At 38.4% G+C, this 26,315-nt stretch overlaps 1 protein-coding gene across 7 annotated transcripts in view; it reads right to left on the reverse strand.

The window, feature by feature from the left end:
* Window positions 1-221: 221 nt before the first annotated feature.
* CLEC16A (C-type lectin domain containing 16A) overlaps window positions 222-26,315 on the reverse strand; it is a 191,175-nt gene continuing 165,081 nt past the window's right edge. For 2 of the 7 annotated variants that reach the window (XM_075132775.1, XM_048865586.2), the window contains exons 22-24: window positions 18,992-19,141; window positions 11,756-11,875; window positions 222-7,164 (exon numbers count right to left, since the gene is read on the reverse strand). In XM_075132775.1, coding sequence (XP_074988876.1) covers window positions 6,803-7,164; window positions 11,756-11,875; window positions 18,992-19,141 — 632 coding nt within the window. In that variant the 3' untranslated portion in view covers window positions 222-6,802. Of the gene's footprint in view, window positions 7,165-11,755; window positions 11,880-11,917; window positions 13,369-18,991; window positions 19,142-26,315 lie in introns of those variants that run through there. The other 5 variants (XM_075132774.1, XM_048865583.2, XM_048865584.2 and 2 more) reach the window with 5 other exon arrangements.

Here is a 26,315-nt window from a genome sequence, read left to right on the forward strand (position 1 = left end):
CCTTGTCCGTTGCTCTATATCCCTTAACCGCTACCTCCCAACATCTCTGCTGGCTGCTTTCCTGTTAACTCCATTTTTAACTGGAGGGTTCCCAAACCAAACCCACACAAATTTGTCCCTATTAATTAAAGCAAACTACTGTGAGTGAAGTAATAGTGCTGCTGTGCCCGGTTACTGTATGTGCTTGCACGTAACAAACCCAGCAACAGAAGATGACAGGCTCTCAATAACACCATTTTTATTGGAAAGTTCAATTTACAAAGAAAATTCTATTATTCATGCATATCCAGGTGTTCAACACCCAGTGAAACATGATTCCTGCCAGGAAATTCACCCTTCTGTAGAAGAAGTCTGTAAGGTTTCAGAAATGTACACAAATATTTCCTAATTTTTCCCCTACCCCAGACATCTATTTACATTTTTCTTCAATTTAAATGAACATAATGTACTGTCACATTTACACTGAATGTCTCATACAATCTATGTTAAATAGTTTATACTTATTGCATGTAGGAAAGACATTTCAGAATTAAATCCACCCTGTGTTTGGATTTTTTTGTAAATCAAGTACATCTCATACACAAGATTATTCAAATATATTTCATAAGAAGACAGTCCTTCCTGCTCAGAGCAATTATGTACTGCACAATGCCTGAATACATTCGTTTACATAAAAAAATAGGTTTGTTTCCCCCTTTGTGCCTAAAACAGAATTGAACTTTCAAAGCAATTTAAAATGAAGCAAAATGTTTGCAACAAAGTTCAATAGCTCAAACAACAAAAGAAACATATTTGCAGGTGGAGAGGCTGACAACTGGGCTCCCTGAAGTTACAATGGTTTAACGGATTACTACTTAGTGTTGATACAGGGCAAAGCCAGACTTTTAGGGCTCTGGTAAATCATCTCTAGTTTGCAAAACTGAAACCATTTGCAATTCCCGCCCCCTCTTAAATTAGCTTCATGTACACTGTAACATTTTCAACTACGTGTAGTCCTTACATCCACTTATCGGGTAATAAACATTAACACATGGGCCAGGTTTTCCTCTGTCTCAGCCCTGGGGTAGTCATTTACACCAGAGAGGAATACGCAACCAAATCAGAATATTTTCACTGGTATAAAGGACTAAGCCAATGGCCAAGAGAATCATACACAATGTCTGACAGCTTATTTTAAACTAATACTGGGAACACAGTACCTGTACCTTATTTACCTCTGGCTCTGTATCATTTTCTTCAGAAAACAATTTGAATTAAATAAATGCCATTAAATATTACTATTCACGAAGCTATGTTATTTCATTACATCAAAAAGACTCACCTCTTGTGTATGTGAAATACCCAGTCACTACAATGATTAAAAAATAAACAATGAATAGTTATCTACAGAAATTTCTAATCCAATATAGTAGCACTTTAATTCACAGTAATGACTGGATGACCCATTACTGATGACTGAATTCTGCAAATTACCAAGTAATCAAATACAATAAAAAGGGTGACTGCCTCCAAAATGTACTATTATTTTGACAAGTGCAATTTAGTGTTAAATTTGTAATATACTCGTAAAAGTACTGAGCAACATCTTATAGAATATTTTGTAAAAGGAATACAATTTTAGCAATCTGTAGGGCTTGAACAAACTTTGGGGAGCCGAAGACAGCAATAGTTGTATAGAATCTAAACCTCTATTATAAAAACATTACATTTCTGGCCCTTATTGTGTGAAGAGAACCTTCTGAATTTGACCCAGTGCAATACTGTCTTTCCAGTGCCTCTGTTGATGCTCAGAGGTTTTCTGCGCAGCAGCAAAGTGAAACTAACAAAATTCTGCTCAGGTTCACTGGGGTTGTACAGAAGCCTGAGGGAAGCAGTAGGACTGACAAGAATTTCAGTTTCATTCCACTGATACTTGGGAAAGCTCTGAACAACAGCAGAGGCTAGCAGTGAAGCTACTCTTTGAGAGGACCATGCAGAAAAGACGACTTGGTTAAGGGAGTACAGTGACCAGCAATGTGGTGGTGGTGGTGGTGGACAGGGTAGTGGAGCTTTGCATCTGTGTGGAAGAGACAACTCCTTTCTAGCAACCAGAGGAGAGTATAGGATGGGAAGGGAGTTTTAAATATATCACATGAAGTAGCCAGAAAGAAAAGGATCGAAGGCAGCACCCCGGTAAAAAGCCCAGCAGCCTCTCCCTTCCAAGTAGCTGGAGGTGGAAGGCAGATTTCTCACCACAGCATGATGCCTCCCTCTCCCTTCTCAAACCTTTCATTTTGGCATTTAGTTAATAGGTTTAGTTCTCCAGGTAGTAGCTGTCCAATAAAATTTTCAGCTAACAGCACTCACCTTATTAAAATTTGTTCAGAAGTGAAGTAAGACGACTGGTTGTTTTGTGGAGAAGCAGTGATTATTAGCATAGTGAATATTAAGTAGGTTATTTTTTAGTTATGTACCCATAAGAGCAAATACAGGCACAGCAACAGGTGAGATGAAAAAGAACACATTAAACACAGCATATGGCAAACAGATACGTTGTTGAATTTTATGATTGGCTTCAGAAATCTGGATACATTTGACCTGATGGGTTTCCCTTATTTTACTAATAAAGTCCATTTCCTATTGGAAAAATGACACTCAATTACAGGGTGATTATTGCATATCTAGAGTGGTTAAAATAATCATCCAAGGCCACTTATCATAACAGTATAGAAATTACAGCTACCCATGTCTTATTGCTTAATTAGAAAGATCATAACTTAAAACCTGCTGGCTGCTGCCCATTTTGCTATAGCTAAACCATTTTAACTTTCAATATCTTTTAAAACTTTGCACGCATAAGATAGCAATGAAACTTTAGAACTAAAATCCACACAGGAACATTATTTCGACTTTCACTGATGTGCAAGGGATTTATGAGGCTCACTACAGATGGGCCTAAATTGTGACCAAAGGGATCCAGATTTGACTCTTCCCTGATCTGGAATTCTGGTCTGGGCATCAGGCACATCTTTAACGACAACAGTCCAGAATGTAAAATTACTTGTACTAATTCCATACAGGTGATGAAAGAACAGATCCTCTCACCTTTTGTTAACAAAGCCCTTAACTGAACAAAGTTTAGAACTCCTTGAACTAAAGGTCATGAGGAATGCTGAAGAACTCCTTTACCCAGTTAATTCTGTATTTACAACCCTCTGCCAAATTTAAGGAACAAAATGCACTATTTCCTTGCGTAGCCAGCAGTTTGTTAATAAAACGTACAATAACTCATCCAATCTGAATTTTAAACTACCACCAATTAGCCATGGAGAATGTGTGTGGACTCATCCCTTACTGTGGGACCAAGGCAATTACTCTCTCAAATTATGGGCCCTTTATTTGTATATTAGCACAATGACAACATTTTGACTGAGCATGGTTAATCCACAGAATCCTAAAAAGGAAACCAAAAATACAATTTCCTAAATTTAAATTTTAAAAATCCTCAGGAAAGTGAATGAGGCTTCAAACCAGTTTTATACCCACATAACTCCACTGATTCTGGAAGAATTATTCCTGATTTATTCCGGTGAAAGGGAGATCAGAATCAGGCCTTGTATCTTTATTTTTCCTATACCAGGTTACTTAAGTGTACGTTGCAGTTACTCTGTTAGATTGAAAATCTAGGTTCTACTCTTACAGTTCATTGAAAACTAAAACCATCAGTGCGATGGGGGCAGAGCAAAGGTGAGGCAAGATCGAACAGCCCATGTGAACTATAGCATCTTGGTACAGATTTGATAAAATACATGTGAGAAGAATAGACTAAGAAACTGCCAAAGTCACATTCAGCACACCACTGACTTCTTTGCTGGTCTCGTCTCACAGGAAGGAATTGGAGGGGGTTTATCCAGTTAGCATTCAGCAAGAACCATGAGAACACATGGTTCAAGGATGGGAACAAACCCCAAAATTCACACCCAGACCATAGCATCTCCTCACAACGTTTGAGTGAGTTCAAATCCAGTGTTATGTTCTGGTCCATTTCTACACATTATTTTTTAATAATGATCCTCTTTACAGACCCCACAGAATTGCCCCTGAAAATACTGAGCCTTAAGATTGACCAGTATGTTTGGAGAACAGTGAGGATTTGGTTCAGACAATACTGAGAACACACCGATTCAATCAATTCTGGTTTCAAAAAAAAAAAAAAAAAAAAAAGACGAAAAAGGTGGCTGTTGAGCTAATGCTCTCTTGTTTGTACCTCCCTTTTACAGCGGAAGGGAGCTAGCTCTTGAGCTGCTCTGGTAAGTGACGGGCACGATATTTTTCGAAGGGCAGCAGATGAGCAATACACGATATTTGTAAACAGAGCAAAGATTTCCCCAGAAGATACATTTCAGTATCTATAGGGGTTTTATATGGTGAACTCTCCTTAATGCAGCATTAAGGCACTGTCAATTCTTATATACGTTTTAAGGTTAGAAACAAACAAGTCTGAGCAATTGTTTGAACGTCGTAACTATTTAGTCATTTATTTCTATTTTCTCTTTTTCAATATATGTTTTCACCCTCCTCTTCCCTTTAAAGCTTCGAGCAGACAATTCAAGTAGATTGTTGGCTTTTAAAGCGACCACAATGTACCTGGAAGCAGAGACTAAGACAATTTCCTTTCAAATCTTACTTTTCTGTAAGCTTATTAAAAAAAATTCCTTTGTCCCATCTCTTGGTGCGCATTATGGCTTAGAGGTAAGAAGGTGCATTGCGTGCTAACCGGCCTATTTTGTGCCTGTTGACTTAATTGAACTAGAATGTAATTTTAAATTAGGTAAATGTGTTTCTTTTAACAAAGACCCCAAATTTCCATTTAAAAGTAATACTATTTAGAACAATCAGGTTTGTAATATGGCATTTTCTCTGATCTAGGTCGAGCGAAATGTCACATCTAACACAAAAGATTTTTGAAATAAGCAGGTAATAATTTTTGAGATGGTCTTTTGACTACCGTGTCTAAGAATGGTCCAAAAGAAATATGGGCTCCCATTCCACCCGAAGGCCAAATTCTGATCTGAGTTTGGTTCCACAAGTTGCTAAGCACCACCTGAATGGTGCTGAGGACCCCTAACTCTCAGACTTCATGTGAGGTTTGGGGTCATCGCATTTGCAGGATCAGACACTCAGACTGGTTAAACGCCTGCTGAAGTCTACAGGAATCAGACAGGGTGACAGATCTGAATCAGTCAATTCTGCACATAGGAACAAACACTTAATGGCTCTACCACCAGCACCAACATTGAGTATATGTGTATTTTGCTACGGGTAAGTTGCTTCCCAAAGGACCAAGCCTGAAAAAGCAAGCAGCAAACAAAGTTAGACCGAAAGTCAGTGGGGTGTCAAATATAAAAATACAACCTTTAAAACATCCTGCTCAAGTATTCCCTTACTGAGGGCCAAACGATCGTGTAACCATGGCAGGGTGAATGGAAGATAGGTACACACTTTTCAAATTAATCCTACACGAGACTGGAGTCTAGTTTTGTTACTATTGAATGCAATGGCAAATTCTCACTGATTTCAACAAGAACAGAATCCGATAATAGGCTCTGTTGCTAACTAAAATCAAAACAGAAGCAAAAACAAGTGTAGGTTAATTTTTGAGAAGCAGGAAATACTTTACATCATCATCTATGCAGAAATAATTATTCCCTGCTAGTTTTATCACCACTTGAAATGAATGCATTGCAGATTTATTTGAGAGTGGTTAAATTCTATTCATGTTAAGGTATGAATCAATTCAGCAAAGAACATGCCAAACTTCTGCCAAGTTTTATGCTTTCTCTTTAATTTCTATCTTCTATGTACCAGGACCTACAGGTCAGATAGGCTTCAGATCAGATTCACATTCACTGAGAAGTTTAATCTGGTTAACATCAGGATTAGCCGGTTCCATATAGAAAAATCAGTATATTCCCTTTTGAGTTTCATCCTTCTAAAGTGAGATATCATCAGCTGGGTAAGGTGGCTTCCTGGCTACACTGGAGATGGAAACTTGTATGCAGCACAAGTTCTTGTGGCTGTTTCTAAAGAAAAGACAGTGTCCTTCTGCAGAAGGGATTTTGCCATTCCTCAGACGTCACAATTTGCCTCTGTCAGAAGTGAACAGACAGACTTAAGCAATCACTTAAGAAAATGTAGAACATCAGTCTCTTAAAATACTTCACATTCCTCTGTAGTTGGTTATGCAAAAAACTACATAACATGCTTCTCAAAAAACCGTCTTATATTAACCATTAATAAGCCTTTGATTTTTATATCAGGGGTTCAATTCATTTTAATAAAAAAAATCTTTGCTCGATATTTATGTTGAACATTGAAATAAATATTACACAGAGGATACAATATTAAAGCTTACAATCCTATGAATACAATACTGAAAGTGGCCAACTCTGTTTTTATGCCATACCTCTAAAAGCTGAATAAGACTGACAGAATAGAAAAACTGTTTCAAATGGAAACAGCATCTCTGTACTATAATATCCTAAAATATTTCCTTTTTCTGGCAAATGCTGTCTCTCCATATTTGGAGAAGTAAATCATCATGAAGCCAAGGTAGCCCAACAAAGCTTCTTCACTTTCCCATATTACAATAGAGATTTCCTTCAAAAATGCTGAACGTATAATGTTTATTTTAAAGAGTTGCCCATATGTTGAGTTACTGAGTAATTGGCCTCTTTCTTGTGAGCCAACTGGCCTCTGTGGCTTTATTAATGCCCCCATCACCTCACTTAAAGAAAATACAGAGCAGTCAGTTGCATTTTCTTCACTGTTCATCATAGTCTGCTTGTTGACTCTGATCAGAACCCTCTCCCTCTGTCACTCTGCAAACTTCAGATGGCAAGGAAGACTGAGGAATGCAGCTGAAAGTATGAATGCTGTGTGGATCAATCGGTGGGACCAGTGTAAGTGACTCTACGCTCAGTGCATCTGTATTGTCATCGGAGATTAGAGATATTGTGGGCTGCTGTGCAGGAATCAGGCTAGGGGATAGGTTAGCTGTTTCCACTTCAGGGTTCTTTACAGAGTTCTTGCCAGATTTTGAGGCAGCTGAAGAGGTTTCATCAACCAACATCACCTGACTGGAAAAGGTCATGGGAGGCTGTTCAAGAGCTGAAGAGTCACCTACTAAAGAAAACATTAGGCAGCAGTTAGCATTTCAGTTGTGCTCAATACACATGACAAACACCAACAGTATAAAGCTCTTTACTTACTACTTAAACTCAGGAGGAAACCAAAGATCTGTGAAGCAGTATGTTTACACATGTACTCTGTGATCATGTAAATAATGAAATACAGGAAATATTTAGTAGAGATGTGAAATCCCAGCTGTAAGCTTTTTGAATTGACAGTTATTAAATACTCTATGTGTAAGTAATTCATTTGAAATGTGACAGTGTGACATCACTATTATTTCTGGTGGGATGAAGTGGAGGAGAGTAGTGAAAAAAGCTTTTCTAGAATTTAGCATAGATTAGAGCAACCAACATAAACCCACATCAGGAAGTTCTCTGGAAACAGAAAACTGTAGAATTCATTTCCCATGAAGCAACTTGGTTCTAAAGAAGCTGTGAAACAAACAAATGGTAACTTACATCAATTCAACCATGGGAGAATAGGAAGGAGAATAATTCTACAGAACTGTTCGATTAATGCAGATACACAGGACTGTTTATTCCTCTTGCACTTTTGTTTGCTCACTGAGGCAGCACTGAGCAAACAAAATGAAGGTGGCTAGAAACAATTACACATAATAAGAAGCATTTTAATAACATTCCTTTTCACCTCTTTCTTAAAAATCCTAAATAAGTGATGGAAAAATTGCTAATTTGGCTTCAATGGATATTTCAGAGGTGAAAAACCCCCAATTGGCTTATAAATTTTGTCCTATATTAGAAAGTCTCCCAGGTCGGGCCAATATGCATCATTTCAGATTACAGTAACTAACACAAATGGAGTAACACAGGTAACCGGCTACCAGACTATTTACATGGCTCTTCATTTCAGAGACAGCACGTCTAAGTGCACAAGAAAATTCTGCAGTCTGCAGAAAATTCTACAAGGCATTCTAGTGAGTAGAAAGAAAGAGGACTGGTTTTTTTTGGTTTTTTTGTTTTAACTCCAGAATGACGTTTAAAGACACTTCAGTTTCAATATGAATTCCAGTTAATCCTGTAAGAACAGAAAATATAAACTTAAGGCAAAACACAAGAAAAAAACCATAAGAGCTTAGAATGGAATGAAGAGATAAGAATGGTCACCCGAGAAAGAGAAAATGAGTAGTTTGGGTGTGGGTGAGAGACACGGTTTTTATCCCTTCCATTGTAAAATTCTCATCTTTCTGCTAACAAGACTCCAAACAAATGTATATTTTCACTTCAGAAACCACTTCATTTCACTTTTGCTGACAGTCTGCGGGCTACAGCTTCTTTTTTTTTTTTTTTTTTTAAAAGAAAAACAAGATTTATAAATTGTAGCAAAATCTTGACTCTCACTTTTTTTCAAGTGTCACCACTAACTGCCTTTTGAAAGACAGTGCTGATGCAAAATAACCCTGCAGATTTTTCTTATTAGCTGTGAAAAAAAACTTTGGGGAGAATGTGGTAAACGATATTAGAGGAAATGATGTAAGACTTGCATGAAAGACAAAGAATTGCTAAGAAAATGTTTCAGAGTAGCAGCCGTGTTAGTCTGTATCCGCAGAAAGAAAAGGAGTACTTGTGGCACCTTAGAGACTAACAAATTTATTTGAGCATAAGCTTTCGTGAGCTACAGTTGAACATGAATTTTTATTTCTCTGAATTCAAAGGCAATTACTAACATTTAAACAAAGTCCAACCAGTAAGTCTGTTTTTACTAGTGTAGTTGTTTAAATGTCTGCAGTATTTATTATGATAGTTTTAAAAAAACATAAGGTCCATGACTAAACAAATTTTAAATTTCCATTATTTTTTACCTCAATCTGGGCTTTTGACTATCGTGAGAACACTCACTAAAATGTATTATTTAGACACATTAGTAATTTGGGTAAATGTAGTTTATCAATGGACACAAATATGAAGTATTTCTACTGCAGCTCTTCAAAAATCTGTTACATTTTAGTTCTATGTCTGACTGCTTTAATTATAGCCATTTTCCCTTACATAGAAATTTTGGTATAATCCTAAATGCTTTTTTAAAATCCTATGGATTTAAACAAGCAAACAGAGGACAAAGTTTTTTTTTTAAATTTTACTGCACTGTGCTGTTCCAATCCTATATAATACCTAAATGAATGCTAAAATGTCTCCCACTTTTTATATATAAGGAAAAATAAATGGTTGAAAAATATTTATCTGTAGGACATATCCAGGGCCAACAAATGCAATTTTCTATTCAACACACTGTAAAACAACCTCAGAGGAATGATTAGAAAATGGCACCATAAATATCAGCAGAACAAATTCAACTTGCCCTTGAAATATTTCAGCTGTAGAATTTATAAATAGAAAGTACAGAAATAGAGATCTTCTGTACTGTATTTTTTCTCTAAGTTATATGTATTATTAATGGCTGTAATTTTTCTTTCATCATCTACTTTCCATAACCCATTAGTAGCTCCCTGAACTTCATTTCCTTTACTGTATTGCTCTATTTAAGAGTAGCGGTGACAAATTTGCTGCATCCCAGCAGGGCACCTGCCAATGCTAACGATGGATTAGTGAAAATATAGCCCCTAGTAGGTGCAGACAATGAACGTCAGCATAGGGGTAACTAGTACTAGCATGACAAAAGTTTTTGATTTCTCTAATGGATGTCGGTAACTTACATCAGTTTAAAAGGTAAGATCTATGTCTAATTTAAAACACTCCTCCTTACGAGGTATAAAATATTTTAAAGGCTAGAAAAAAAATCACATGATCTTAAGTTATCAGGCAACCAAGTTAATAAGGATGCAAGGGAACAGAGCAAGGAGACCAATTGACATAGAAAATGTGTACTATACAAGGAGTTTATGGTGGATATCAAAGTATCACCTGGATGCAAAAGGTTTTTTATGGGCAGCCTCCAGAGGTGTTAACTGAGCTACTGTCCTTCAGTATCATTCTATCAGTGAGAGAAGATATTAGTCACCAACTACAAAATCAGTTCCAAGAAGCATCTGAAGGTTTGACCGCCTCTTTATAGCTGATCCAAAACTCTGGAGTCTACGACATGGGCTGGACATTTGGCAAGAATACATACTCTCAAGAGCTGTGGGAATTCCTGCCCCAAGCCCAGTGGAAAATGCCCTAAAGAGGGAATATTCTGCTTCTTTGGAGATATCTCATAGGATCTCACTCCTGGATCTCAAGCCTACATCAAATCAATGAGGCACTGAGACGCAAGAGATAGAGTAACAAAGCAGATGGTATCTTGAGAGAATAGAATCCTCCCATGTTATTCTGGCACTTCCACCTCTAAGATATTAGTCAGAGTTTTCCCAAATGTGGCAGTTCCATTTGACTTTTGCACAAAAAGGGAGAAGGGGTTTCTTTTTATCTTAACTAGTTCTCTAGTTCCTGGGGTGTGCAGTAACTCCTAGGAACCAGAGTGTGCCAGCTGATGTGGGAAATTAACATTTGAAAAAATATTGGGTAAACTTTTTTTGTACACAGTTAAGTAATTTCTGATTAGAGTTTGCAAAATAAGGGCTAGATCCCACAAGGTGTTGAGTGCCCTTAACTCCCACTAGCTTCAGTGACAAGTGAGGGTGCACAGCACCCCCCACGATTTGCTCAGCAGTTGCAGGATAATGCCTAGATTAACTTTACAAAAATGGAAGTGTTAAGTGGGGTAATTTGGAAAAAGGAGGCAGAAAGGAGCAGAGGAAGAAAAAAAAATCAGAAATGGTCTAAAGGAAAGTCTCTTAATTAAATCATGCAGTAAACCTACAATAGGATAAAAAATAAACAATTAAAACACAACTAGGAAACTAAGTGAGAAGAGTATTAATAAATCTACAAAAAAAATAAGGGAAGTTGTTTATATATCATCCAACAAAACTGGCAATATTTTTCTATTTTCATGCCACTACTATAAAGAATACAAAAAGAGACTAATCTGATCCTAGTAAACACAGTTACTACTTTGTAAATTTCAGTAATGTCCTGAGGCCAATTTTCCCACTTTCTCATATCCAATATTAAATTGCCTGATTGAAGCAAAGCCAGAAAAAATAATTCCATAACAACATCTGACTAGATTCTAAGGATTTTTGTAGGAATAGAAAATACGACTGGTCAAATCCTGGACAGTCTTTAGCTGAAAGTTTCTCTCTTTCCCCTGAGTTACAGGCTAGAGACCCTGTGGCTGGACTGGCTAGCTGTCTGCATTCATGCCAATTTAGAAACCCCTGCTTACTGAATTCCACTGGAACCATAGCTGCCCCTGTTCAAGAGAAGACATGGCTGTTTGAAAGCTGGGACTTGACATACCTTTTCCAGGCAAGGAGAGGAGTTTTAATTCTTTTAGCAAGATAACCAAGAATAATCAACATGAGAAGCCACCAGTTAAAACCTTTTAGAAGTCAATTGCTAGATCTATGAATGATGCTCTTAACTGGATACAGGTGGATGCTATTTTAAGTTCTATATCTCATGCATATAATAGTAGATAGTCATTCTGTTAGTATGGAAATAGATAATGGCTATGCTCTATTAAACGTTGTGGCCTTTTGAAATCTTATGGAGGAACCTGCCTGCATCGATTTTGCACGAGTTGCGGTTGCAGCTGCTGCTTGAAGACCTAAACCCAGTGTCCACCGTGACTGTCAGCCTCCGACAGACTAAACACCCGCCGTCGTCCTTTCCTGCCAGACCTTACTAGAGGAAAACACAGTGATATATCATACAAAGGCTTTCACAATGAAACAGAAGGGAAACTGGAATGGACACAAAGGATAAATATTAGAGTATCAACAAGTATAAGTGACAGGGACTTATTCATAACTGCTGGTATTCTAAGTGGTATCTTAAGTCACATCAAGAGTCTTGTAAGTTAGGAAAATACTTCTGAAGGTAGTGTGTGTGTGTGTGTATTTAGTGTTCCTTACAAACCAATTAAAATCATGTTATTTTGTTACCTACGTATCTGGAGATTTACTTCTGGTATTTAGGGCCAGATCCTGCAATTCTGACACCAGCTGAACTCCCACTGAAGTCACAGGAGGCAGGATTGGTAGGCTTTTACACTGTAATCTGGCCAGACACATTAAAAATATTAAACAGAACCAATCTTTTAGAAATGCTGGTGTGGTAGTAATATTCCGATCCCTCATTGGCAATAAATTATAGGATAGCATGTGCTATTTTTTCAAAAGGATAATATTTTGGACAATCCAATATTTCTACTTCAAGACATGTAACTGAAATATTGCACTTGGATTTTAACAAAGCCAAGGGCAGTATTTTAGAGAGATATCTAGTGAAAACCAGCAGTTAAGAAAAGAGAAAGTCTGCTTAGCACATAGGTAGGGTTCTAGAAAAGAAACTTTAGTTAAAAGTATTTTTGTACCTAGTTAACAGAGAGGATTACTAGCATAACAGAATTGAAACACCACCACAGTTACGTTACTTGAATCACAAATGGAAGGGACAGAGGAGGTGTCAGCAAGATGGCCTGCATTGCTTTTTTACAGGATCCCAGTGCTCAGAATTTTGGAATATATATTCTCTACAAATCAGAATGCAAATTACTCTAACTCAGCAACAAAGGACTATCCTTTCCATTTTAATCCATTCACTTCCAAAGCAACTTCTGCCCCAACTAAGAGCGCAGTACGCTGTAACTGGTGCACAAGAAGGAAAAAACCTCCTGAAATCCCAAACACTCATTACTTAGTGCTGGGTTATATATCTCCAGGTTCTGTTACCATCCCTTAAATATTTTCTAAAAGGAAGATCAGCTGCATTTTATGACTTGACAGTTTTAAAAATACTCAGTAAAATATGGTGTAACAATGAATATATACTGTAGGCTAGTATATGAATTCTACACAAGTATAAAACATCCCTATTCCATTTACTATACATACATAAGCACATTTAATAATACAATTTTCAGTTACTGACAGCAAAGGGGCTACATTTAAGCTCAAAAGGCATAATGATGAAGGTATGACTACCAGGAGAACGTTTTCATCTTATACACAGCAACTGTTCACATGGGCATGTTACTTCATGGAAGGTCACAAGTATAACAAGTAAAAAACCTGCTAGCAATGCATGTGACTTGTTTGGACTGTATTGTTTGCTCTTTCCCTCTCGGGACTTTCCTTTCTTCCAGTACACAACAACTTCTGCTTTTTCACTTCTACGGAACAATCAGAGATATTGCAAGAGTTACATTTAACCCAGGGGTGGGCAAACTACAGCCTGGGGGCCACATCTGTCCCTCCAGATGTTTTAATCTGGTCCTTGAACTCCCGCCAGGGAGAGGGGTCATGGGCTTGCCCCGCTCCGCATGTGCTGTGACTTCCGGAAGCAGCGGCATGTCCCTCCTGCGGTCCTACGTGTAGGGGCGGCCAGGGGACTCCGCACTCTGCCCCTGCCCCAAGCGCCATCCCCACAGCTCCCATTGGCCGGGAACTGTGGCCAATGGGAGCTGCAGGGGCAGCACCTGCAGACAGGGCAGAGCGCAGAGCCACCTGGCTGCGCCTCCGCATAGGAGCTGGAGGGGAGACATGCTGCTGCTTCCAGGAGCTGCTTGAGGTAAGCACCGCCTAGATACTGCACTCCTGACCCCTTTCCGCCCTCCCAGCCCAGAGTACCCTCATACACCCCAAACCTCTCATCCCCAGCCCCACCCCAGAGCCCGCACCCCCAGCTGGAGCCCTCACCCCCTCCCACACTCCAACCCCCAATTTCATGAGCATTCATGGCTCACCATACAATTTCCATACCCAGATGAAGCCCTTGGGCCCAAAAGTTTGCCCACCCCTGATTTTACCCCACAATTTTCTACACGAGGACTTAAAGGTTGCTATAACCTTAAAAGTCTCTGGAATATAACATTAGCTGTCAGTGTGTCTAGTAGCATTAAGAGCTGGAAAAAGCTTAATTTATTCACAGAAAAGTAGATAAATAACCACTGTCCTCTCCCAGTGACTGAAATATATGTAATAGGCATGTAATATACAAAACATTTAGTGACCTCCCTTGTGAAGGAAAAGTACCATGGTTCTGTTTGATGTAAGCAGAAGTGGTAGCAAATAACTCACTGTATATTAAAAGTTTCTGTGCTTCCCCCTCGCCCCCCCTTCTTCTTGGGATAGGTTCTACAAAGAATGTTTTGGTATTGAATTGGTAATTACAATGTGCAACACTTTGTTTCACTAGAGTGAAAGGCAAAACTTTTTTAGTTCTTTGTAGTTCCTAATTGACTACTAGTTGTACAATATAAACAGACTTTTTTCAAATGTGACTTTATTACAAATTTACATGCTATTATAATGTCAGAAGTCTATTCCATTCACTGTTTTCTTTTCCAGAGCACGCCAATCAGATTCCATGTTTTTTAAAATCTTTGTCTCTGACAACGAGAACAGTTTGGAAGCTGAACTGAAAGTTTCACTTCATACACTGCAATTCTGGATAAGTGCTATAATTGGGCAGGTGTGGCATTTCTAGTTTATTACGCAACTTTCAGTAATTTGGGCACATTACGCAAGTGTCCTGTTGGAAAATGCCTTTAACAGCTATTCAATGGGATAAAAATTTCCCAGTATAATACATTTGAAATGTTGATTAACCATCAAAAGAGTCAGCATCAATAGTGCACAGAATTCCAAAAAAAATGTGGACTCTTTATGAATGATTATTGAAAAAAAATCAATAGCTTTTCAAACTTAGTTTTTTAAAACAGCAAAAACAATTATACGTGTATCAGCGTATTTTTTCTAACCCCTTATTTTAAAGATTTTATAGCAGTCTTTACAAATAGGAATGGAATGAAACTTAAATAAGATCACTATGTGCAACAGAGATGAGCCAGATGCAGTATAAACAGATCGCAGGTATCCTGCAAACCTACCCCTATGTGAATCAGCTCTGAGAAAACACAGTTGCAGTGATCTTTCTCCTGGAATTGCTGCTCCTAGAAGGGGTACTTCCTGGAAGGGCGCTATTGTTTCTACATTCAGGGTAAATCAATGCATTGCTTTTAAGAGTACAAATTTCAGAGGCAGCACTTCCAGAAGTGAGGGCATTGAAAATTGTTCCAGAAAGCTATTCAGGGGAAGATTAAGAGTCAAAATACCCTAAACCCAGAATCCTGGAGCTTTAGAATCTCCTCCTATCTTGCAAGGTTATTCAGTGAAACATAATGAGATCCTGTTTTTTGTTATTGTTTTTTTTTAATTAAGGATTTCTTCCTGCAGAACAGTAGAATTTTAAAGCTGTACCTGTGAACTAATCAGAACATGGGTTACGTTTAGCGTGGGTAGCTCACTCAATCTAAGTGATTTAGCAGAATTTTAAAGTGCAGACACTGAAAAACAGTGTAGTTGTAACCATGTCGGTCCCAGGATATTAGAGACATGAGGTGGGTGAGGTAATATCTTTTATTGCATCAACTTCTGTTGGTTAGAGAAGCAAGTTTTTCAGCCTGAAGAAGAGCGCTGTTTGGCTCGAAAGTTTGTCTCTCTTACCAACAGAAGTTGGTCCACTAAAAGATATTACCTCACCCATCTTGAAACTGAAAAACAAACATTTCAAAACCTTACTCTGATATCTGTAGTCAACAATAAAAAGCCTCACCTGACTGAGCACTTTAAATTACAGGATTTAAATACATAAAAGTTTACTGGAAACAGCACACTCAATGAATAGATTTTGGAAGATTGTGAACTATGGCATTGGCTATACATTATAATCTTTCCATATTATTACATAGGGAAATATCTGCTTTTGATTAACTGAATTGTTCATGGATGTCACGGCTGGTCACAAATAAAAGACATCTGCCTGAAATAAGTAATATGACTCAAGGCAGGAATTCAGATACTTGAGTTTGGGGTGACCATGTGTAACCAGAAACCATTATTTAATAGTATAAAATAAGGAAGCGCTATATGAATGAAGAATGCTTTGTCTTGCTGTAGAAGGATTCCTTCTGATAGTGGTAGAAGACCTAACTTGCAGGCTCTTTGGATCTTCTCTTTTTGTCTGTACAGCATACAGCACAACGGGGCCTCTGGGCACTACTGTAATATGTGTAACAAAAATTAATGTATGGTTCTCATTTTTTTCTCAGCCACCATTGACAAAAGTCAGATTGCACGTTTACTTATGCCGGCTCATGATCACACTAAAGATTCAAGTACAGCATATAGATATTAGATGGAGTTTTGGGGTCGCATTCTCCTCAGCTATATAAGCATATGTTTCCTATCTATCTTGCATATGAGGCTATTTCAGACTGGAGCTTTTGAAAATCCTACCATCTCTTCATTCCCTCAGTCCCCACATACTTCTCTCTCTTTTGACAGATCCAATTTCAGCGATCACCAGTGAACAAGGACTGTAACACTAAATAAAATGATAAATGTCTACAAGGTCATTTCAAAACTTGGAGCAAGAGACGAGTTTTAGTTTAGCACTTTGACTTTCATATTTTGTTTTATTTCAAAATGGTGCTGCAATGTACCTCTACATGTTGTAGATAGAGGTGAGGAAAAGGATTATGACAGGCAGTGATTTTTTGTGACTAATGGTAGAGTATTTTCATCTCTGACAAGGTGGTTATGTCCTCAGTCTTTCAGATGAGGACTTTTCAAAGTGAATGCCTTAACCTCCATTTAGGATGACCGTAGGGTGCTCTACACGGGGTTTCACCTGCAGGCTGCTCTATACGGGGTTACACTCACTCTTGAGATGATGTAGGATGCTGCAGCCCACTTAAGTGGCACTTCTAGCTGGGAGAATAATCACCTGTGCTATGTGATCTGTACTGATCGCTAGGTTGTTTCTTGGTAAAGTTTATGTTTTGATTATGACCTTAAAGCCCTAAGTGCTTTGGATCCTAGCGACCTTAGAGACAGCATCACTCCCCAGGTGACTACAAAGGTCATGATCATCAGAGATAATGGAGTTTACAGCTTCTTGGATAATGGCTGGCAGCAGGCATTTTCAGAAGGGATCTTAGACTCTAACTCACTTCGCTTCTTGACAGAGTAGAGTCCAGTCAGTTAAATGTATGAGAATTATGCATTTTCCCAGAGATTTTATTTGTGGCAGACAGAGAGCCTCTTGGATTTTGATAGAAACACGAAACAGTATTTTATAAATACCCAGAAGCTTGAGAAGTGATTTTAGTCAAAACTAGTCATCTCAAAACTAGGCTTTTTTCTGGTGTCCATTTTTTTAGAGAGTGATAGTTGAATGGACCTTCACTTTCTGATCAGGTGGTAATTAAGGACAATCAGACACTGAAAAATTAAGCAACATTTAAGATGTGTCTTAGGGTAAGTATGCAGGGTCTGTACCTCACGACTGAGTAGCTATGTAAACACAGAATATATTATCTTTTACAAAGTTATATACTTGCTGACGATTTTTTAATGCCACTTTAGTGGTACTGGAGTACATAGTAATTCATGCAACTTAACTCATTCTACTTCTGAAATGTTGATATAAGGTTGATGTTACCACATTTTTTAGCATTTACTAATTGGTTTAGAATTTCATAAGTGTGGATCATGGAATGCTTGTCATAACCATCAAAAATCCCATTTTTAGAACACAGCCCCCTGCAATAAATTTAAACAGGTCTCAGGCTCCCCAAAGGATGCTAATAACTGAATGCCTATAAGTTATGATCAGAAAATGAAATGGCCACTCAGAATGGTAATCAGAATTGCAGGTGACTATCCACATTTCAAGCCTGGGAATGGCTGCCCAACTTGATTATTTTTAAAAACAGTCACCTCAATTGTCAAAACCAAAACTGGTTAGAGTGGAGCAGGTGCACAGTGGAAGCATTTCAAGGAGAATCTGCTGCAGAATGACTTTCCTGCCTTGCCCCCAGCTCTGTGTCTTAGCAGCTCCCTGACTCATATATGTCAATGAAAGGATTGATGTAATGAATGTTGAGGATAAATGCCAGTATGGGATGTTCTACAAATACTTCACAAATAAAGGAAGAATGGAAAAGGGAGTCCTAACTGGGATTGCAAAAAGGAATCTCATTGTAAATATTCAAATTAAGCACTTTTACACAATGGCGTCACTGTGGTTTGCTGTGTAAAACCTTTGAAAGCAAGTTACTATTGTCAGTTAGCATACGTGCCAACTTCCTCTCCGCCAGTGGAATACATGAATTTGGGTCTCCTCAAATGCCTGTTTAACCAAAAGGCCACATTAATCATGGCCCAACTTTTACTATATAACAACCTAGATACATGTGCTGAAATATATCATGTTTGCCCTATAGATACCATACAAACATAACTGTCAGATTTAAATATACAAAAGTGAGTCATTTTATTTTTAAAAATAAAAGGCACAACCACAAAAAGTTGTAAAAGTGGTACGTGAACAAAACCATTCAGCTGCATAAAGTTACACTGAGTGTAGAATCTCACACTTATTCACAGCTGAACAGATGATTATTCTCCAGCTGATCAGATGATGAGCTATAAATCTGCCGTATTATAATTACAGGTAAAACAAACTAAAGCAGACAACCTGCTAGCAGACAAAGAGAAAGCACGTAAAGGTGTATTTTTCAACCAGCATTCAAATCAACACTGACAATAGTAAAGTATCCACAGACTAAAGTAGTCCAGAAAGCTGAAAAGATCTTCACAATCTGTGTTGCAAAAACATCCCAGGATAGTAAAAGAGGTCTGAAACACGACTTACAATTTAATCCAGTCAGCATTTATAAAATAAACCAGTGTGCACCCTGGATGCCAAGACTTAAAACAGTGATTTACCTGATGGACTCTGTGCCGTAGAAGGAGTGGAAGTTGAGCTGGCAGTAACTGAATCACAGTGTCCAGTACTCCCACTACCACTGGAAGAAGGAGATGGCGATGAAAGCGGTGATGGATTGTGCTGGTTTATACACTGGGCTACTGCAAAACCTACAAGACAAGACAATGGAATTTAATAACAGAAATAATTCAAGTTGGACAGTATGGTAAGGACAGATTGGGAAAGGGTGAGAGGCACAATAGTGCCTCACATTAGTGTTGATTCAGTTCACTGACAAAGGAGCCACCTAAAGGTCAATTGCAGCTGAGAAGGTCTTCTGAAGAAGATCTTCTGCAGTTTCCACAGTATGCATCCGATGAAGTGAGCTGTAGCTCACGAAAGCTTATGCTCAAATAAATTGGTTAGTCTCTAAGGTGCCACAAGTACTCCTTTTCTTTTTCTGAGAAGCAAAGCGACTCCTAACTGAAAAGTGCTACTTAAACCGGCAGGAGGATGATGGAAGAAGGATGTAGAGATGCTTGGTAAGAGGCACAAAATCAATCTGTGAAACAAAATGGACTGTCAGTGATCCAATGCATGCTTGAAAGCTATTGCCAATTTTCAGTAAATACTGGGGGGCACAAATCAGCGTTCATGTCGCACTCCCCATCAGTACCCGACCCGGCCCAAGCCGAGGAAGCTAATGATCCAACCGGTGGACCAAATTCCAGGTGATGAATCCTGGTCACGTGCCCCCCGAGGCACGCTGCGCATAAGCTAAGTAGTAGTAAATACTGGCTTCAATAAATTCAAAGATGACCTGCCAAAAAGAGAGCTTTACTAAGGAGACAACTGTCTTTTGTGAGGCTGAAAACCTGTAGAGCACCTCAGTGGAAAATCACTACCCTTGGGGAATATTATCCGTCAAACCAAATGCTGACATTAGATGCTTTTCCAGCTGTTTGAGAGACTTTCCCAAGTCAGAATACAGCAGAGTACTACATAATAGCTGATCTTCTCAATTAACAAATATTTTTAACCCTCTATTCAAGAAATGTAGTGTACAGATTCTATTATGCAGCATTTTTCTATGTCCTTGTGGTACACCATCATCACTTGAAGTCTATTGTCTCTGCAGAAGATGTGGAAACATATTTAGCACTATTTGTTTGGCCTATGCTTTTTAAACACTTGACATCTGTGCTTTTTTAAACAAGAAAAATGTCTAACAGTGAACTTGGAGTGAAATGCCTGCAAGCTGCCTGAACAATTTTTACAAATATCATAATCAAGGCTCAAACACAAAGTATACCGTAAATAGGAAAAACAGATGACCAAAAAATACCACCATCGCTAAACAGAGTAAAAGAGGCTGTTAGAGACAAAAAGACATTCGTTAAAAATGGAAGTCAAATTCTACTGAGGAAAAAAGAAAGATGCATAAACTCTGGCAAGTCAAATGTAAAAATATAATTAGGCAGGACAAAAGTATTTGAAGAGCAACTAGCAAAAGACACAAAAACTAACAGCAACGTTTTTTTTTTTTTTAATTAAACAGTAATAAATCACCTGGACCAGATGGTATTTACTCAAGGGTTCTGAAGGAACTCAGATATGAAATTGCAGAATTACCAATGGCTATCATTTAAATTAGCTTCTGTACAAGATGACTGGAGGAGAGCTAACATAATGCCAATTCTTTTTTTAAAAAAAAGGCTCCAAAGGTGTTCCTGATAATTACAGGAACCTAACTTCAGTACCAGGAAATTGGTTAAAACTATAGTAAAGAACAGAATTATCAGTCACATAGATTAACACAATATGTTGGAGGAAAAGTCCACATAGATTTTCTAAAGGGAAATTACGGCTTGCCAAGCTATCAGAGTTCTTTCAGGGTGTCAACAAATATGTGGACAAGAGAGATCCAGGTGATATCACATACTTGGACTTTCAGAAAGCCTTTGACAAGGTCCCTCACCAAAGATTCTTAAGCCTAGTAAGGAGTCATAGAATAAGACGGAAAGTCCTTTCATGGATCAGTAACTGGTTAATAGATAGGAAACAAAGGGTAGGAATAAAAGGTCAGTTTTCACAGGGCAGAGAGGTAAATAGTGAGGTCCCCCAAGAATCTGTACTGGGACCAGTGCAGTAAATGATCTGAAGAAGGGGTAAATAGTAAGGTAGCAAAGTTTGTAGAGGATACAAAATTACGCAAGGTAGTTAAGTCCAAAACTGACAGTGAAGAGCTACAAAGGGATGTCACAAAACTGGGTGATTGAATTTCATCTGACATTTTGTTGTCCAGTGTTGATAAATGCAAAGTAATGCACACTGGAAAACACAATTCCAACTATATATACAAAATGATGAGATCTAAATTAGCTGTTACCACTCAAGAAAGATCTTGGTGTCATTGTGGACAGTTCTCTGAAAACATCTGCTCAGCATGCAGCAGCAATCAAAAAAGCTAACAGAATGCTAGGCACCATTAGGAAAGGGATAGATAAGACAGAAAATATGACAATGCCACTATATAAATCCATGGTATGTCCACACCTTGAATACTGTGTGCAGTTCTGGTTGCCACATCTCAAAAAAGACATATTAGAGTTGGAAAAAATACAGAGACTGGGAGTGTTCATCTTGGAAAAGAGACAGCTAAGGGGGGATATGTTAGAGGTCTATAAAATCATGAATGGTGTTGAGAAAAAGTATTTTTTTACCCCTCCACATAGTACAAGAACCAGGGGTCACCCAACAAAATGTATAGGTTTAAAACAAACATAAGGAAGTACTTCTTCATACAATGCACAATCAACTTGCGAAACTCATTGCCAGGGGATGTTGTGAAGGACAAAAGTATAACTGAGTTACAAAAAGAATTAGATACGTCCATGGAGGAAAGATCCCACAATGGCTATAAGCCAAGATTATCAGGGATGCAACCCCCTGCTCTGAGTGTCCCTAAATCTCTGACTGCTAGAAGCTAGGACTGGATGACGGGGTGGATCACTTGATAATTGCTCTTTTCTGTTCATTCCCTCTGAAGCATCTGGCCATTGTCGGAAGACAGGATACTGGGCTAGATGGACCGTTGGTCTGACCCAGTATGGCCATTCTTATGACTATTAGTAAAACCGAACAGTCTCCCATTTTTCCTTCTACCCAAAACACAGAGTGTTTTGTGGCTCTTTACAAGGGACAGGGCACAGTGAGTGGCAGTTCTTTTTAGCTGCTTAGGAAGATTTTCTGCTAGTCTGTATTATAGCAATCACTGTGTATTCTTTTTGCCTCACACATCATTGCAAGAGTCATTTAGTGCTGCTACTTGCTACAGGAGTAATAATGATGAAGGAAGATACAGAACACAACAGCTCAATCTACACCCCTTTAAGGCCGGGTTTCAGTATTCCCACGTTAGTGATGGGGAAACAGAAGTCCAGGCCATTTTCAAAACTGACCGTTATTTTTGGGTACCCAACTTTTGACACCCAAAACAAAATTTGCAGACATAGTGAGCACCTGCAGCATGAACTGACATCTGATGAAACTGTAGGTACTGAAAACCAGGTCCTCCTGTCTCAACCCGAGCATCCAAAGACTGAGGTACCCATAGTGAGTGGACACTTTTGAAAATTTTAGCTTGAGTGATTTGCCCAAGGCCACAATGCAACTCAGCAGCAAAGCCAGGATTAGAAATTATGAGTTCTTGATATACCCAAATCCCCTAGATCAGAAAGAAAAATTGTTCTTGTCTTTAGAAGTTTGCCCAATACTGAAAAGGAGTTTCATTTTTATATACAGAGGTAGTGCCACAAACTTAAGTACGACAGACTTTCAGCCTTTTGGCTACTAGTCTTCTGATGCAACTGCTGTACTGTTATCCATTCATATTTCACTGAAATCAAGTAAACATTAGGATTTATCTACTCAATTCTCCGGGACTGCCAGTGTGTTTCACCTGGATGTACCTGATCATTCACCAACACTAAACAGGTAACAGATTTAGCTCTCACTGATGATACAGTGTCTGAACCTCACAACTTGGTATAAGGGTTTGACAACAAATGTGTTTATTAACTTTAACATCTTGAACCCTCTAGATTGTTGGACTTTCAGATTATCGTAAGATGCAATTACACAAATACAAAGCATACTGTCTGACCTATGAGCATATCAATATTCATAAGCTTCTGGTATGACTCACTCTCACTACAGATTTAATCTAACAATTTGAGGAATCCCTTGATTAGGACAGTATTTTATTATGACAATTATTGGATAGTTATTGGGTGAGGACTGTTATTGGCTATCACTGATTGGGTGTAGACTGATGTATTGTGTGTGGGCTTGTTTATAAAAAGGTAAGCTTAGTGATTCTTTCTGTTAAAATGTAGCCATCCAATGCCAATTCAAACTGATAGTCCAATGCAGATGATGCTACTTCTGTGGAGTTCAGAATTTTACTACCAAAGCTTTCCAAAGGTCATTAAAAGAGACTACTAGTTAGTAGAAGAGCATCACCTAGATATGATAGTTTTAGAATGCTGCCTTAAGAGAAGGTGTTCAGATATGGTCTATTGCTTGTCTGCATGAATGTCCTTGTATGATTTTGCATTTTGCAAACTCACAAGGGGGCAAGGATTTCACTAATGCAGAAACAGATGTTCTAACAATGGTCAACCAATATAAAGCTACAAGAGCCATTTTTCTTCAGAGAGAGATGGCATTGCAGCTATATACAAGTTGTTCAGTTAATGTCATTGTTTCCTCAGCTCTGGCACCTATAATTAAGGGGATTTATACATTTTAAAGGACAGAAAGGATTGTTAGACCTCCTGCACAAATCAGGCCACAGCATTGCACCAATATTTGCTGTGGAGGGACCTGTTCTTTCCTACTATACAAAGGAACACTGATATTGTATTCTGAGATTGCTTGACCTCATTTGTTCAGAAGGGTGGACAACAGTGTTTGTTTCTCCACTTCCAACTCTTCAGAATGACTTGCATGAAATGGACTATGAAACAGTTCTATGTGACAGCCATACTTCTGCTGAATAGGTTGAAAGAATGAAGAATACTATTCTGCAGGGTGCTGCAAAAGATTTCAGTTGAAGCCCATAATTATACTGTGCAGTTTTTTAAAGGGATAAGTATATGCTCAATATTAAGCAAATGCTTATTCACTCTTCATGCCAACTCAGTATCAAAATACTGCCATCTTGTCTGTTTCTAATTCCTATGCTCACACAATTATAATTTATCTGAAAATTTATATTGCTCAGCTCTCATTCCAATGCTTAGTTCATCCCATACCAATTGTTTTGTAAAGTATATTCTCAAATATTTTGTCCAGTCCAGATTTGAATGACTAGCAATGGGGCCTCCACTACTTCCTTATTCTATATAGTCTAAGATAAGAAATTTAGGTATTTTTTCTGTTATTCAGAAAATGTGATGTGTACTATTTCCCAGCAACGTGTACACTGATGCTATACACAGGAACTGTCAAGGAGTAGTTGTCAGGAGTATCTATGATTTTAAGAAATCCCCAAAAGATTACTGAACTCCCAGAAATCCCACAAAGGCCATTTGGTATAACCAGTTGTATCCATACCTCTCAAGTCCCAGACTTTGAAATGAGAGACAGTGACCCTCAGCACAAAGGACAACACACCTTGAAATGGGGGACATCAAATTTCTATTGAACACACAGCTTTATTAAAAAGATACATAAGCATGCAAATAGCCCGGAATTTGTTTCAATGAAACTAAATGATTCTGTGTTTTTTGTAGACCCACTATTGACACTAAAATAAAAAGTCAATTTGTTCAAACACTCACTGTTGTTGCACTCTGGGGTTGCTTTTTTGCCAACCCCAACAATTCCTTCGGCTACTGTGCTGAAAGCACTCACGATTTCCGCTTATTTTAACAGAAATCAGCATTAAGTGTTTTAATGTTGAGGCTTTGTCTCAGCTCAGTTTTGACTTTTGTCACAATACTGAAAGCATGTTCAGGCTCAACATTTGAGTGGGGCAAACACAAGCCAGTCATTACAAGTCTCTCATAAAGCTTTATTTCTCCACTGGTTCTTGAAGAAAGAAGATCAGCTCTATCTTGGACCTGATACACTGAAAACTGATCCATACACTGACTGGCTTCTTCAGCGCTACTTGTAATCCCTAATGTGGCAGCAGAACAGACATAGCTTTGGCTGCATTTTTTTTTTTTTAAACAGCTGATCTCTTAAGGGGAATTTCTAAATAATGTTACCTAGTACTGTGCCATTAAATAATGCAGTCTTTTTATATGTTCATTTCAACAGAAGTTCCAAGGCATCTCCATGCTGAAGCTTATTATAGTCAATGACTCAGCGTCGACGAACAGGGCACACTCTTTTAGTAGCTGATACCTTTAGGAGCTTGAAGAGAAGTGACAGTATACATGAGAAATAAGTTCCTCGGCAGGTACTGAAAGTTTTATTCTGGATTTGCTGTAGATATTTGCTACATGGCAGAGACCGCCCACGTTGACTCTGTTTTGCTTGATTTGTTTCAGCCTGAGCAGCACCAAGTTATTTCTCCCAGTCATTGATGCCACATTATCTGATATCCTCCTGGATCACAGTATAGTCACATCCACAGATATTGTAGAAATCAAATATTTGTCCACATCGACTATCAGTGACCCAGGTGAATTCTGTGTACCAGCTGTTCTACAATGTGGAATACTTCTTCTGTGTCTTCTCCAGAGGACCTCTATTGACATCTTTTGTGTTTTTCCCCCCTCTGCTCTGCTGTGACGACCTGAGGGCTTGAATGGCAGTCCTTGCTGTTCATGTTTATGCTAAAATAATGGTATGTAAATATCCAAAATGAAGAAAATGGGGTAAATGCAGCAGAACTCCAGAAACGCCAATAATCTTGCAACTTGTATATGGCCTTTATGTCTGAACTACCAGCCATGGTTCTCTTATGATGACAAAGCGAAAATTATGCAAGCTCTTGTCACTTTAGAGACTGTAGCTATAGCTGTTTATAGCTATTTACCTTCACATATTTGCCTTGCTCCATCTGCTTGTGCAAACATGGCAGTGACTGGCTGTGGGTGTAAGACATGATGACATCAGACACCAAGATGTACAGCTCAGAACCAGGAAAACTTGCAGACTAGATGAATATAGACTTTGAAATGGCAATGTGGTACAAATTTAAAAATTGGGGCCAGATGTGGGATGTCCTGCACCATGCGAGAGGTATGGCTGCACTGATTAAGTTTAAGTGCACAAAGTGGATGTCCCCTAAGCTCCTACTTAATAAATTATCAAGGTTGTTCTGAT

The sequence above is a fragment of the Caretta caretta genome, chromosome 10 (assembly GCF_965140235.1).
Source record: "Caretta caretta isolate rCarCar2 chromosome 10, rCarCar1.hap1, whole genome shotgun sequence".
Lineage (NCBI taxonomy): Eukaryota > Metazoa > Chordata > Testudines > Cheloniidae > Caretta > Caretta caretta.